At 39.4% G+C, this 13,711-nt stretch overlaps 2 protein-coding genes across 3 annotated transcripts; one reads left to right on the plus strand and one right to left on the minus strand.

The window, feature by feature from the left end:
* The first annotated feature begins 1,503 nt into the window (after nucleotides 1-1,503).
* Nucleotides 1,504-7,670, plus strand: LOC116200230 (casein kinase 1-like protein HD16). The gene is made up of 16 exons (XM_031531034.1): nucleotides 1,504-2,210; nucleotides 3,476-3,595; nucleotides 3,686-3,759; nucleotides 3,859-3,928; nucleotides 4,026-4,081; nucleotides 4,192-4,263; nucleotides 4,396-4,490; nucleotides 4,568-4,634; nucleotides 5,056-5,185; nucleotides 5,342-5,560; nucleotides 5,653-5,798; nucleotides 5,929-6,103; nucleotides 6,453-6,543; nucleotides 6,647-6,804; nucleotides 6,927-7,115; nucleotides 7,209-7,670. Exons 1-16 carry the CDS (start codon nucleotides 1,851-1,853, stop codon nucleotides 7,266-7,268), a joined length of 2,082 nt encoding a protein of 693 aa, XP_031386894.1. The 5' UTR covers nucleotides 1,504-1,850; the 3' UTR covers nucleotides 7,269-7,670.
* A 1,400-nt stretch (nucleotides 7,671-9,070) lies between these two features.
* On the minus strand, nucleotides 9,071-13,040 carry LOC116201957 (protein SAWADEE HOMEODOMAIN HOMOLOG 1). Of its 2 annotated transcripts, none has more exons than XM_031533444.1 (9): nucleotides 12,612-13,040; nucleotides 11,858-11,943; nucleotides 11,714-11,759; nucleotides 11,137-11,275; nucleotides 10,936-10,999; nucleotides 10,782-10,833; nucleotides 10,466-10,609; nucleotides 10,204-10,323; nucleotides 9,071-9,284 (listed from the first exon to the last, which is right to left on the minus strand). In XM_031533444.1, exons 1-9 carry the CDS (start codon nucleotides 12,660-12,662, stop codon nucleotides 9,243-9,245), a joined length of 744 nt encoding a protein of 247 aa, XP_031389304.1. In that variant the 5' UTR covers nucleotides 12,663-13,040; the 3' UTR covers nucleotides 9,071-9,242. The 2 variants fall into 2 exon arrangements, with proteins under 2 accessions (XP_031389304.1, XP_031389303.1); XM_031533443.1 differs by having other exon boundaries at nucleotides 9,075-9,316; nucleotides 12,612-13,038.
* Nucleotides 13,041-13,711: the final 671 nt, after the last annotated feature.

Raw genomic sequence — 13,711 nt, forward strand, 5'->3', positions numbered from 1 at the left:
ACGGACACCTCCAGTTTGGACTTGACTTTGGGCGACTCGACGACTAGCTCAACAGGGGAGTGGGACCGAAACTACATGTCGATGCAGTCGATGTGGAAGTTGTGGCTGCACTTTTCGCCCTCCTTGAACTCGGACAGGCGGATAGCGCAGGGCTAGGCTGAGGGGAGAAGGTGGACGAAGGTGCAGGGCTAAGGTGAGAAAACAAGGAATGCATTGAGAAGGCAAAGTTCGATTCAAACATAAAACTTTGAAGCCAGCATCCTGATTTTCTGTCTTCCACCCGTTATTATGTATTTCATGGAATACATTTGTAAGCACTAAGGAGATCAAAGTTTTTTTTAGGGTTTCCAGAAGAGATTAGCCTCACCTGCTCAGGAATCAAAAGCACAGCAAATAGATTAAGTTCATGCAGTAGACAGAGGACAGAATTTCAGCTAGCAGGATGTTTGGGGTTAGCGATACAAGCAACATCCCGAGATGTGGAAGCTGTGGCCGTACTTATTGTCCTCCAAGAACTCGGACAGGCAGACGGCGCAGGGCTAGGCTGAGGGGAGAAGGTGGACTAAGGTGCAGGGCTGAGGTGAGAAGAGAAGAAGGAAGCTAGGGATGAGGGAAGGAGTAAGACTATGAACAGTGAATGAGAGAAAAGAGGTCGGATACATTCTAAAAAACTTTTAAAAAGTTTGGGTCATTTTGAAATTTTAAAAAGTTTATAGTAAAGTAAAATAGAATTTAACTCTATAATGTTTTTGAATAGGTTAACAAAATTGTAATGATTTTGAATGAGTTTAATCTAATTACGAATTTGAGATCTAATTACTTATTAAATAAACCTATGGAAACTGGTTGGGTTTTTTTCACTTATGCGCTTGAAAGAAGACTCTCATCTGCTTGCGAAGAATCTCTCTTCAATTTTTAAAGTTTAAACAAAGATAGAGAGGCATTTTATGTTCTATGACAGTTTGTATATTTTTCACGCAACATTGTTCTACATATCTAATCACACACCAAATTGTTTTATTGACTAAAAAAAAAAAGCCCAATTACCTCATGCATAACCTTCTTTTTCTGACGTTGTGACGGGTCAATCAAACCTCTCACACTTCACATATCTCCTTCCGTATTTTGGATAATAATTTAATTAAACGCCGTTATGACATTTATTTATCTCTCCTAACGTATCGCATAACTTTTATTTTTTTGCATCATTGTGCACTTGTCTTCCAATGATACAGTCGAGACCATTATGTTCATTATCGCGCTAAAAGTCTCCGAATCAAGGATATGTGCAAGGTCATTACTTAAAATCAATCAAATCCCTTCAAACATAATTTTTCACCTAAGCCTCGGCGATTTCAACTTTTCCCTCTAAAACTACCAAAAGTTTTCAATTTTTACCGCTTTCAATTAGTAAATAATTTAAATTAAATTAAATAATTTTATTTACGGGAGACAAAGTTACTATCTTGTCCCTCTAGCGGAGCCATACTGGGCAAGTGAGGAGGAGTTAACCCCTCTCTCTCTCTCTTTCTCTCTTTCTCTCTATCTCTAGAGATCTCTGCAAGAGCAAGACTTCTCCTCTCCTCCATCAAACCGAAACCCTAACGTGTGATTGTTTCAAGGAAATCGGGGAGCTCTCTGTCACATTCTTCTTCCACCTCCATCACCACTTGTCCGGCACCATCATCTTCTTCTGCTCGATTTAAGCCAAGCAGCTCTCGGGGCTCTTGAAGCCTTGTTGACAAGGGTCTTCTTATCTCAGCTCTTGGTGGTAGCTGGCCGATCGGTGGCGCGAGAGGGCTTGAGAAGAAGGCTAGGGTTTTATGAGGATGAGAACCGCAGAATGAACGATGCCGGTGGGGCGTGGCGGCGCGCGAAGGGGCCGAGGAGGAGCAGCCAAGCAGCAGCGGCAGCAGAAGAATCCGGTTGAGGCAGGCGGCGAGGCGATCGCTACCCGGACTCGTCGTCGGAGGGCAGCGGCGGCGGCGGCTGTAGCAGAGCCAGCGGACAACCTTGATAAGGATAAGGCTTGTGCAGGCGACGAAGGTGATAAGAATAAGAACAGGGTTTTGGGCGACGGTTTGAGGCTCGGTCGTGGTGGCGCTGCAAAGGTTGAGGTGGCCGCCGATAAGGAGATGGACGATTACGACAGTGGCGGTAAGGGCAATGGAGGAGACGATGAGGGGAACACGACTCCTCTTCCTGAAAAGGTTTGTGCTTTGAACTCCGAGGCTGCAATTCTCTCTAGGCATGTCCATATACCTCCGCTTCTGAGGATGATAATCCTTCATATTGTTGTATATCTGGCTTTTCGGTTATGCATGTCGATTGTCTCTAATCTGGGGATTGTCATTGTGGAAGTGCCTCTTATTTACATCTTGGACACGCTTGGTAGATCGTTCTTAATCCTTGCTGCAGAAATTGGGGGGCATTGGTCTATTGGAGTCTTTACTGGTATTTAGCGGAAAAGTTTAGGTTGTGCATTATTGTTGATGGGTACTTACGTGCGAGCATGGAAGTTTGCTGCCGTGTGTTCCGAGGGCCTGCTCTAGCTCATGTCCTGTGGTTGTGGTTTTTGTCTTGATGATCCCATATATGATAATGTTAGCTCCACCCTGTATCTGGTCTTTTCCGTTACCCGTCTTTCATGGATATGCACGTGCCGACATCCTTTACTTGACCAGTTGTAGCGGATCCTTATGATCCACAGAATTTTGTTTTAAAACAAGATTCTTAGGATCTACATAATTTAATAGGTGAATAATAAAGCTTTTTAACATGTTAGTAATTAGTAATTGCATCATGAGAAGTTTGAGAATAATTGCTCGCTCACACGTGGGGTTGTTGATCAGGATCATTTGAGATCTTTCTCTTTCTAATTAAATTTTGATAGGTTTTCAATGCCTCTTTGGTAAGATATGTCTATCTTCACGTGTAATATTATATCACGTGCTTGATAATTGCGACTTATTTCTTTTCTGTTAACTGATGTATTATGTGTTGTATATGGTAAGAATCTGTACTGGTGCTTGCTACCATTCTCATATGTATAACGTTTTCATGTTGACGTTTTTCTGTTTCGTGAGCGTCATGGTTCTATTATTTGGTTTCCTTGTGTGCAGAATCAACCAAAAATAATAAGAGATATCATATAAATATTCCTCCATGATTCTACTAGCAGTTGAAGTTATTTCAGTTTTATTTAAAACCAATCTGACTGATTGGCACTAAATAATTAAATCATGCTTCTCTCATTTTCTGTATCTACTGAAGAAGATTGGCTCTATATTGGTGGGGCAACAATCTTCTTTTGCCATTTATTCATACTAAATGTTTGATGAAATGACGCATTCATCAATCTCAATCTGACTTTGGTATCATCTCATCTGCCCCTTCTAAGTTTCCTCTTTCGTTGTAACATTAATTGATTGAGTGGTCTGTTGTATTAATTGCCTTTCATATTTATTTCTTGCAGGTCCAGGTTGGCGGTTCCCCTGTGTATAGAATAGAAAGGAAGTTGGGGAAGGGTGGATTTGGGCAAGTTTATGTTGGCCGTGTTGTAAATACAAATGATAGAACTTCTGGGCCTCAAGAGGTTTGTTTGTCTGCCATTCGTGTATTCTCTTTGACATTGTTTTTGAAGTATCTATATATTTCTCTTATCATCAATTAATTTCTGTAACAGGTGGCGTTGAAATTCGAGCATAGAAATAGCAAAGGCTGTAATTATGGACCCCCTTACGAATGGCAAGTGTACAAGTGAGTAGTTTGTACAATATTGTTACATCCCTGAAGTTCTGGTGGTCGCATCATTCATATCATCCTATATATTATTTAATTCTTTTGTTATACATGCAGCACTCTAGGCGGCAGTCATGGTGTGCCTCGTGTACACTACAAAGGCAGGCAGGGTGACTATTATGTTATGGTATGATTTTTTAGTTATTCCTTGGTTTTACATGATATCAACCTTTTATATTATTTCTTGTAAATGCTCATTTGACCGAAATTATGGGCACCTGCAGGTCATGGATATGCTGGGGCCTAGCTTGTGGGATGTCTGGAACAACAATTCACACACGTCAGTCAACTTTTGATGCACTAATTAAATTATTTTTGCTTATTAAATCTGTATCCATATATGCTCTTCAGCCATTCATTTGTTGTGATCAAACTCAATTTTATTTCCAGAATGTCTGTGGAAATGGTTGCTTGCATCGCCATTGAAGCAATATCCATACTAGAGAAGATGCACGCTAGAGGGTAGGCTATGTCTTATCTGCTTTTTTTTTTCTTTTTTTTTGGTGGGGGTCTCTTACCATGAGCTTAATTTTTTTATGATGACCACAAGCTCTCTTTTCTCATTTTTTTGTTGGATTGGCGTGATTTTCATAGTTATGTGCATGGTGACGTGAAGCCTGAGAATTTCTTACTTGGTCCGCCTGGTACTCCCGATGAGAAGAGATTATTTCTCGTCGACCTTGGATTAGGTATTCTTTTTATATATTAGTTCTAGTGATTATGTGGCTGCTAGAGTAGTAAATGACAACTTTTCTTATCTTTGTAGCTACTAAGTGGCGAGATAGTTCAACTGGGCTTCATGTCGAGTATGATCAGAGGCCAGATGTGTTTAGGTATGTGGACGAGTTCCTTTTTCTTTATTTTAATGGTAAGTAGGACCGAAAATGGTTCTTATTAAGGCACCAAGAGAATGCACCGCCTACAAAAATGGAAACTATATGACAACCCTATCATAAGTATGTGAGGGATTTTACCATATCTAACAATATATAATTGTCTCATTAACTCTTTTTTCCAACCCAATCCCTATCTGGCCCCACACAGAGAGAGGGGGAGATTAAAAGAGTTCTGATGCTTTTGAAATAAGGCTTCTGAGGATTTGATCCCATTGTAGGCCCTTTTGTCCCTTCCATGTCGCTGCGTAAAACTTTCATGACCTATAGTTTCTCTAAACCCTAATTTATAGTCCTATCCGAAGCAAAATCTTATTTTTGTCATGGTTACTGCGGCTTCATTGGATCATCTCATTTCCAGGGGAACTGTGCGTTACGCCAGTGTACATGCTCATTTAGGGAGAACTGGGAGCAGAAGAGATGATCTTGAGTCACTTGCTTATACTCTTGTATTCCTCCTTAAAGGCCGTTTACCTTGGCAAGGATACCAGGTTGGTATTCTCCTAAACTCTTTCAAAATGGTTAAGTTGTCTGTGGTATTTGAGTCGTTAATATGTGACTTTATGCTCCGATGTTGTTACCTTCTCCATGACCCCTTGCAAATGATACATGACAATATCATGCTTTTTATTTTTCCATATCCTTAGGGAGAAAATAAAGGATATCTGGTTTGCAAGAAGAAGATGGCAACATCCCCAGAAACCCTTTGTTGCTTCTGTCCGCAACCGTTCCGGACATTTATTGAACATGTTGTCAACTTAAAGTTTGATGAAGAACCAAAGTATGCAAAATACATCTCGCTTTTTGATGGAGTAGTTGGTCCAATAGTAGATAATAGACCGATCAATACAGATGGTGCACAGAAGGTATGGAAGATCTGTACATCCGTTTTTCTCTCTTTATGTTAATTATAGATATGTTTCATGGCAAATCTGATGTGAACTCTCCTTGTTCATAGCTTGTCTATATGGTCGGTCAGAAGAGAGGACGTTTAACTATGGAAGATGAAGATGATGATGGACAGCCCAAGAAGAAAGTTCGTTTGGGTATGCCTGCTACCCAATGGATTAGTGTTTACAATGCCCGTCGCCCTATGAAGCAAAGGTACACCCACCTCTGCGGTTTCCAAAATTTTATATAATTTTCAAGGTTCTCAAATAGGAAATGTCAGAAAGAAATTAGATAATTTCTTTGGCAGCTGCTGAAATCCTTGGGGATTGCTTTTCCTTTTTAGGTATCACTATAATGTGGCAGATGGGCGACTCAGTCAACACATTGACAAAGGAAATGAAGATGGCTTATTTATCAGCAGTGTGGCCTCCTGTCAAAATCTATGGGCCCTAATTATGGATGCTGGTACTGGGTTTAGTGCACAAGTTTATGAGCTGTCACAATACTTTCTTCACAAGGTACAGTCTAAAAAATTTATCGTATTATTATGATTATACTAAATTTATGTTTCTAGGAAAGTCAATAAACTAAGAGTTGCTCTTAACCTGGCTTGCTCATTTGTTAATTGTAGATCACGAGTAGAGGGTTATATCTCATTACCTTAATTTATGGATTGATCTTAGTTTCAATATAAGATGGTACTGTATAGTCAATTTATTCTAGCAGCGCCATGTTATATTCTTAACCTGCTGGTTTTATATTATTGACGTGAAACCAAAATAAAAGGGTATCCACATTGTATATCTTGAATAACCTACTGATATTGCTTGCATCGTTTTCTTTTTTATCTTCCTGGACTGGCTGAAGGAATGGATAATGGCGCAATGGGAAAAGAACTACTACATAAGCGCCATAGCAGGAGCATCTAATGGAAGCTCGTTGGTTGTAATGTCAAAAGGTAATTAATTAGTATGACCATTTATAAGAAAATCAGTATCAAAAGAGATATATAAGGTGCTTAAAGTTTGTATTTTTAATTTGCTCTGAATCACCACCTCCAGGCACTCAGTATGTACAGCAATCGTATAAAGTTAGTGATGCATTCCCATTCAAGTGGATCAACAAGAAGTGGAAGGAGGGCTTTTATGTGACTGCAATGGCGACTTCCGGGAACAGATGGGCAGTTGTCATGTCTCGAGGCGCAGGATTTTCCGATCAGGTCTGTCGCTCTCATCAGTTCATTGTTCGTATGTAATATGTACATTTGCTTTCACGTGTATGCTCTTGGTAAGAGTGAATATTGCGGTGAACTTGGGTGAATATTTCATTGTTAAATTTCAGGTGGTCGAGCTAGATTTCCTGTACCCCAGTGAAGGCATTCATCGTAGATGGGATTATGGCTACCGTATCACAGCTACGGCAGCGACACAGGATCAAGCGGCCTTTGTTCTGAGCGTCCCCAGAAGAAAGCCTATTGATGAGACGCAGGAGACACTTAGAACTTCTGCTTTTCCAAGCACACATGTTAAGGTGAGTGTTCTTCGAATGACCGGAGTTTTCTTTCTTGTGAATTTTTCGCCCCTATCTCTTGGCATCTAATACTTCTTCCTCGGGGATCTGCAGGAAAAATGGGCCAAGAATCTGTATATAGCTTCTGTATGCTATGGAAGGACGGTTTCGTGAACTTGCTTGGAGTGTGTAGCGGAGGAGGTCTGTGTTAGAGCTTCCCATCATGCTTTCTGGTTCGGGGAACTATCTCAACTTATAAAAATTCTTCTAGGGCTTTGCTTCTTCTTCCTGGTCATCAGAGATTCTCTAGAGCACCAGAGCTTTGCTTTATTGTAATGCAGTATTCCGAAGTTGCGGAAACTTTGATAAGTTGCAGAAGGAAATTAGATTTCTTTCATTCCGTCTCTCAAAGCGACTCGGTTACTTATGCTTTACCTTTTTGTATAGAATCAACTGAACAGTGTGGACTGCATCTCCTTAGATGGTAGACTTGGTACTGTTTTCAGATATCGGAGCGAATGACTTTTCTGATTAATTTGCTAGATTAATCAGACAGAAATATTCTTTTTTTCCCAATTAAGATAAACATTACTTTCCTAGACAAGGTGAATTGAGATAGCGGGCTCCGAAACGATTGGCTCAGTGGTATCCATCAATTTTCTCCGGAAGTCATTAGTTAACATTTGGTGACGTTAGATATCGTCATAACATTGGCTTGAAAACAAACGTGGATTGGTCTCTTAAAAAGGGATTGTAACCTGTGATGAATAATCCGTGGATGCCACCATAATATTGCCTGCAAAAGAAGGGGATTCGTCTGGTCTGGTGGAAGGATGGGAGAAGCTCTTGAATTACAATCGGCAGTAGAATCTTGCAGTATTGTTAGGTTTCAACTAGTAAGATTGAACTACTCACAAGGTGTATGTATTTATGGTATAAAAAAATGACGGGAAATAAGATGCATAAGAAAAATGAATTGAAGAATAAATCTATTGAGGAATAAAGAGGTTTTCCTGTATAAACGATCGGAATAAATGGAGAATGAGTCATATTAAAGATTTAAAAAGACCGAAATGCCATCGTTCCATTATACATATACCTTTTGTTTTAATAGATTCATATTCAAATAAATAACATATTTTATAAATTTATAAAATAAAATTATACTACAAAAGAGGAAAAGGTGGGTTTTGCTTTGCAGTCTTGTTTTTACCTTCACGGCCCCGTCGCTGCTTCTCGGCCACTATCCCTATGGGGTTTTGTTGGTAACTCGGAGCTAGGCGAAACCCCTCATGGATCCGAGTCGGGGCTCCACGACAAGCTTTGTCAATGGATCTAGAGATCTCTTGCCTCTCTCAAGAGCTCGCGGTCGAAGGGAAGGCCGGATTTGGCTCTTCTCCGGAGCTAGACCAGTCGGAGAGGATTCTCTGGTCGTTGGAGTTGGGAGTGTCAGGGCAGCGCCGGCAGAAAAAGGGCGGTGAGGTGATGAAATGAGCGGCAAATATTAAGCAAATTCAACTGATAACCGATGACAAAATTGGTAATCCAATGTTATTAGTTTGAAATGGGTCTTAAAGGAATTGAGATGGATAGTCCAACACCCAATTAGCTTCATGACCAAGAACAATATTCAATATTGGCCATAATCAGGCCCAATAAGGAAATCTCATGAAAGATATATTTGCAACCAAATTAAGGAGTGGGCTCTCCGTATGGAATTAGCTTGGATTCAAATCCATTCCGACTTACCAAACGCGCCATCAGTATTCATAATTCCTTTTAGTTTCCAGTTAAATTATTTTCGACTCTAAAAGTTTATGCCTTATGAAGAGTCCTTCCCCCTGTTCAGATGTACTTATATATAGGAAACAATTGTACCTTTGCCTTGCTGAGAAAATTTTAAGAGCTTAAAGCCTTAAACTATATGTGACAAATTTTGCCACGATTCAAATTGATAAATCTGAAAGCAACAAGCATCCAGGGAGAAAAAGCTGCTTCTTATTTCAATTCAAAAGATAAGATTAAGTTTTCCATTTTCCTGTTCAGAAAGGTCGACAGATTTAGGACAAATGCAAAAGCGTCACCATCTAACCCCATAAACTCTGGGCAGTGATACACAAGGAGTCCCCCGACTCGGTCTGCTTCCCATTAGCTAATAGAGGAGGCTGCTGATGACCCTCCTGTGTCGGCCTGCAACACAATCTCCCTATGTCAACGTTTTCCTGTCATCCCACAAAACTTTGCAAGTCATCAACTCGGCAAGATTTATCGGGAACTGAAATGCGAATTAAGTACTCATTGATTCTATTCTATAAATGAATATTAATTAAACTATGCACAATAAAATCATTCATACAACTAAGTCAAATGGCATGTTGATGATGCAGCTCAGTGCAGATACTCCCTGGATCATCGCATCTAATACTCTCATTATAGTTAAATAACTAGAAATGAAAACAGATGAAGCATTGTGACTGCTCAGACTGGAGAAAGTGATCGAGATGGTCCGGACAAAACAAGATGATAAATGAGCAACCGCAACAGAGGAAGAGCTGATTAATGACGATACAGGAACACAGCGAGAAAGGATTAAGTCTGTGAACAGGGTCATTACTCATTGAGAAAAACAAAAATATAGACAAAGACAAACCATTTTCCAGATTCAACTCTATGAAGAATTTGTGGGGATTGGCTTTAGATGGAAGCAACGGATAAGCGTTGTGTTTCGGCCAAGAGGCAATAAGTTTATATAAATATAAATCTATTTAAAGAGAAAAGAAGAAAGAGAGGGGGAGAAAAAAAACAAAAAGGCAGTTTTGAATACTTATCCCTATCTTTACTTGCATCACACCAGGATGGATGTAAAAAGATTAACATGATAACTGCATCGATATCTACTGAAGCAGTTTTATGGGTAGTTATTGAAATATGGATGATCATGGACGGTGAATTATGCAGCTCCAGCTCCCTATCACATATTGCAAACGTGCAAGAAAGCACGTGCGTGAAAGCACCCATGGTAGTGACAAATATATATACACAAGGCATAAACATACAGGGCACAATTTTCACTTCTGTTTCATTTGATCAATAAAATTAAATTATGCACCTCAAAAGCATCATGATCATAGCGGACAGTGAAGATGCAACTACAATAATTATCATCATGTGGCTTCCTTTCAACCTCTATGATGTGTGCATCATAGTAGATCGCCTGGTGCAATCCATCCTGCATTAAGCAACAATCAACTTAGTATCCAAAGTGCCAAAATAAAAAATAGTGTTTTATCGATTTTAATTAACCTATATATATCTATATGCATACATACACATATACATATGTAAGATGGGTAGAAGACTTGAAAATATACCCGGAAGCAAAGAACTAGGTCACTATTCTGGACTCTATGGCACTCTGAAGGTTCCAAAGGAATCGACCGTTCCCGAAGTTCTGTCTTCACATTTACCCATTCATCATCAGCTTTACCATAACCAGCAAATCGAACACGAGCTTCCTGAATAGCAACATAGCATTAATCACCACAAACTACTCCCATCCAGAGTTGTCATAATTAATATAGTGGATCTTGAAGCAAGTTAGCTCGAAAGCATGATCATCAACACAAATAAGGAAACAGATGCATGCGAATGCCAGCAGCTTCTCAAATTAAAAGAAAATGATCTTACAAGTTCGCCTGTACTAAGAACCCTGTAGGTGAGGAATGAAGCAACATCATACCTGTCAAACCATGAAACTTCATTCAATACATGAACTTGATACGGGTCAAATTCTGAACATTATATAGCTTGAGAGGAACACTTGGTATTTCATGCAACTGACCATGCATGATCTTTGAATGATCTTGCTTCAAATGCCAGTTCTGATATATCGTTTACCTGGTCACCTGTATCAACATGAACAAGGACATTAACTTCACAGCCAACTAAATCTTCACATTGAGATTGCATGCTAGAACTAAGATAACACTACATAGTATCTCAATTAACGAGACCAGATTAAAGCATTATTAGAGATATTTACCTTTGGGTGATGGAACGCTCTCAGGGGCAATTCCTGAGATAGCTGCATCGGAAAGATCTACACATAGCTGGAGAGCAGCAGGGGAGGATGTGACACCGGCTATCAGCTCCTTCTGTTTATCTCGGAACCAATTCCTTACCTGTTTACAATAAAAGCATGAAGCAAAATTTCAGAGAGGATGCAGCTGTAAATTTTGCAGTCGACTTAAGCCCTACTTTGGGAAAACCAACGTTTTGATGACAGAAGTTATTGCTACATCCTCATCTAGCAGCTTATACTTTAGATGGGCAGGCAGCTGTTCTTAACACAATAGATGCTGGAACTAGAGTGGTGGTAGCTTCCCGATCCTTCCTATTCTATCTCTTCTGTGCTCTCTCTAGTTCTGAATTCAATTTACAAATTTAATCTCAGCGAGAAGATAATTAAAGAACGGTCTAATACATAGCCGGAGCACATTCCTACGAATCTTGAAGGTTTATTAGAATTGCTCACTGAAATTTCAGCAATCCATTGTTATCTAATATGTATTCACTTTTCCAGCAGAAGTTGGGTAACAAAAATAAAGGTGAAGAAAAACCTGTTCCCAGGTTAACGGAGCTTTCCCTGCACGATTTGCAGAAGAGCTGCAGTATCAAGTCAAGCACCGAAAATCAGCATCCCCATGATCAAACAATCCTATCACACTTAGAGGGAAAAAAGAAAAAAAAGATAAATTATTTACCTAAAACTGTCAGCAATTTTCTGGCAGAACTCCTGATCCAATGATTTATCACCTGCCTCCTTTAGTATATTCTCCATCTCCACAATCTGTTTTAGCAGAGATGCAACCAGTCAAAAACATTGTCAATGCTAAAAGGTCCGGAGCTACCGATGCATAAAACTAAACAATATCGAGAACTATAACACTCAACGAGATCTTCAGTTCAAGCGTGTGATAAACCAAGTCAAGAATTGAGTTCCTTCCATTCACCATTAAAGGACATATCACAGACCAACAGGTTCAATTATAAAGCATCGGCTGTCTTGAAAGGAAACATAATCGAGGCAAATGAGTTATGGAGATTTAAGACCAAACGTCTCAATTGCCTAATTCCAAGAAAAACCATCCTATGATCCACGAAGCTTAAACAGTTAAACACAGCAAAAGCACATCTTCAACATCTCAAGCAGCTCGACATAATCAGCAGCATGGAGAAAATATATATTCAGACTCGAAAATAGATTCGGAAAACCCTGCTAGCTCATGAAATTTAACAGTAACACATCATGAAGACTACAAATTGCACTCGGGTTTTTGCATCCGATACGGATAGAGAAAACAAGACAAAAACTCCTACTAATGAAAACAAGTCAATATGTACAAAGATTAAGGAGCCATTAGCCCAAAAAAAAAAATCAGCATGAACTTCATGTCAGTAGAATTTCAACAACACCCACAGAAATTTGGAAGAACAGAGGAGGAAATGGCAGCACACCTCAGATAAGGAGAACAAAGAATGAAAGCCCTTTGACCCGATTCCGTCCATTTTATCGACAATGGTCTCCCTGTACCTCTCTCTCTCTCTCTCTCTCTCTCTCTCTCTCTCTCTCTCTCTGTCACTGCGTCAACACGCCTCAGTAAGAGCCAGCGAGAGCCGCTATTTGGGCGAAGCGAATGAGGGAACTGGAAACTGTAGCCGCAGGAAGGGAGGCGAGCCGACAGTGCAGTGCACCTCGCGGTGGAGAGGAGGCAGAGCTAAGGAGGAAAGGAGGGAGGCCCCGGTGGGAGCGGCGGCGTATGATGAGGCCGGCCGGCGGGGGAGGAGCTCAGGCGGAGGAAACCGAGGGACTAAAGTGATAATAAGTTGCTCAAGAGAGGAAAGTGGAGAGAGAGAGAGAGAGAGAGAAGGGAGTGGGGTAATTTTGTAATATGGGGATAAATTTAGGTCGATTTCAAAATTATAAAACAATTTGAGAGTGAGGGAACTGGCGTTGACTGTTTTGGGAGAGGAACAGCTTTCCAAAATCAAACACGCCCAGCTTTTTTAGAAGTACATTTGGATTTAGAGTTAAATTGAGTTGAGTTTTGGTTTTAATTGGTTTATAATAATTGTATTGTTAAATTATGATAAAAAGTATGAAAAAGTAATGAATAGTTGAAATAAAGTAATGATTAAGTAATAATTGTGTTGTTGAATTGTGAAAAGTAATGAATAGTTGAGAGAATTTAATCTTCCCCCTTGAATTGCCTGATTAAAAAATTTCCCCTTAAAAAAGTCCTGATTCTGTTATTGAATTGAAAATAAGTGGAGTTGAGTTGAAAATTTTTTAAAAATAAACCCATTCCTAGGTAGTTACTCCACTCCATTTCAATAATAAATAATCATAGTTATTTAGAATTATAATAATTATATTATCAAATTATGAAAAATAATAATAATGAATAGTTGAGAGAAAATAATGATTGTGTTGTTAAATTGAAAAAGTAATGCCTCCTTGAGAGAATTTTATTAAAAATTCCCTTCCCTGGTCGTTCCGATTAAAAAAATTGAAAAAAAAGAAAAAAATAATAATTGTGTTGTTAAATTGAAAATAA

The sequence above is a fragment of the Punica granatum genome, chromosome 3, assembly GCF_007655135.1.
Source record: "Punica granatum isolate Tunisia-2019 chromosome 3, ASM765513v2, whole genome shotgun sequence".
Classification (NCBI taxonomy): Eukaryota; Viridiplantae; Streptophyta; class Magnoliopsida; order Myrtales; family Lythraceae; genus Punica; species Punica granatum.

Bases quoted from the DNA above. Each gene is read 5' to 3' on its own strand.
- LOC116200230 (XM_031531034.1), top strand. From the start codon at position 1,851: ATGCCGGTGGGGCGTGGCGGCGCGCGAAGGGGCCGAGGAGGAGCAGCC. The intron at 3,596-3,685 runs GTTTGTTTGTCT...TTTCTGTAACAG, and splicing joins GAACTTCTGGGCCTCAAGAG to GTGGCGTTGAAATTCGAGCA. The intron at 4,635-5,055 runs GTATGTGGACGA...TCTCATTTCCAG, and splicing joins CAGAGGCCAGATGTGTTTAG to GGGAACTGTGCGTTACGCCA.
- LOC116201957 (XM_031533443.1), bottom strand. From the start codon at position 12,662: ATGGACGGAATCGGGTCAAAGGGCTTTCATTCTTTGTTCTCCTTATCT. The intron at 11,944-12,611 runs GTGTGCTGCCAT...CTGCTAAAACAG, and splicing joins CTTTGTTCTCCTTATCTGAG to ATTGTGGAGATGGAGAATAT. The intron at 11,276-11,713 runs GTTTTTCTTCAC...TATTGTAAACAG, and splicing joins CTCCGTTAACCTGGGAACAG to GTAAGGAATTGGTTCCGAGA.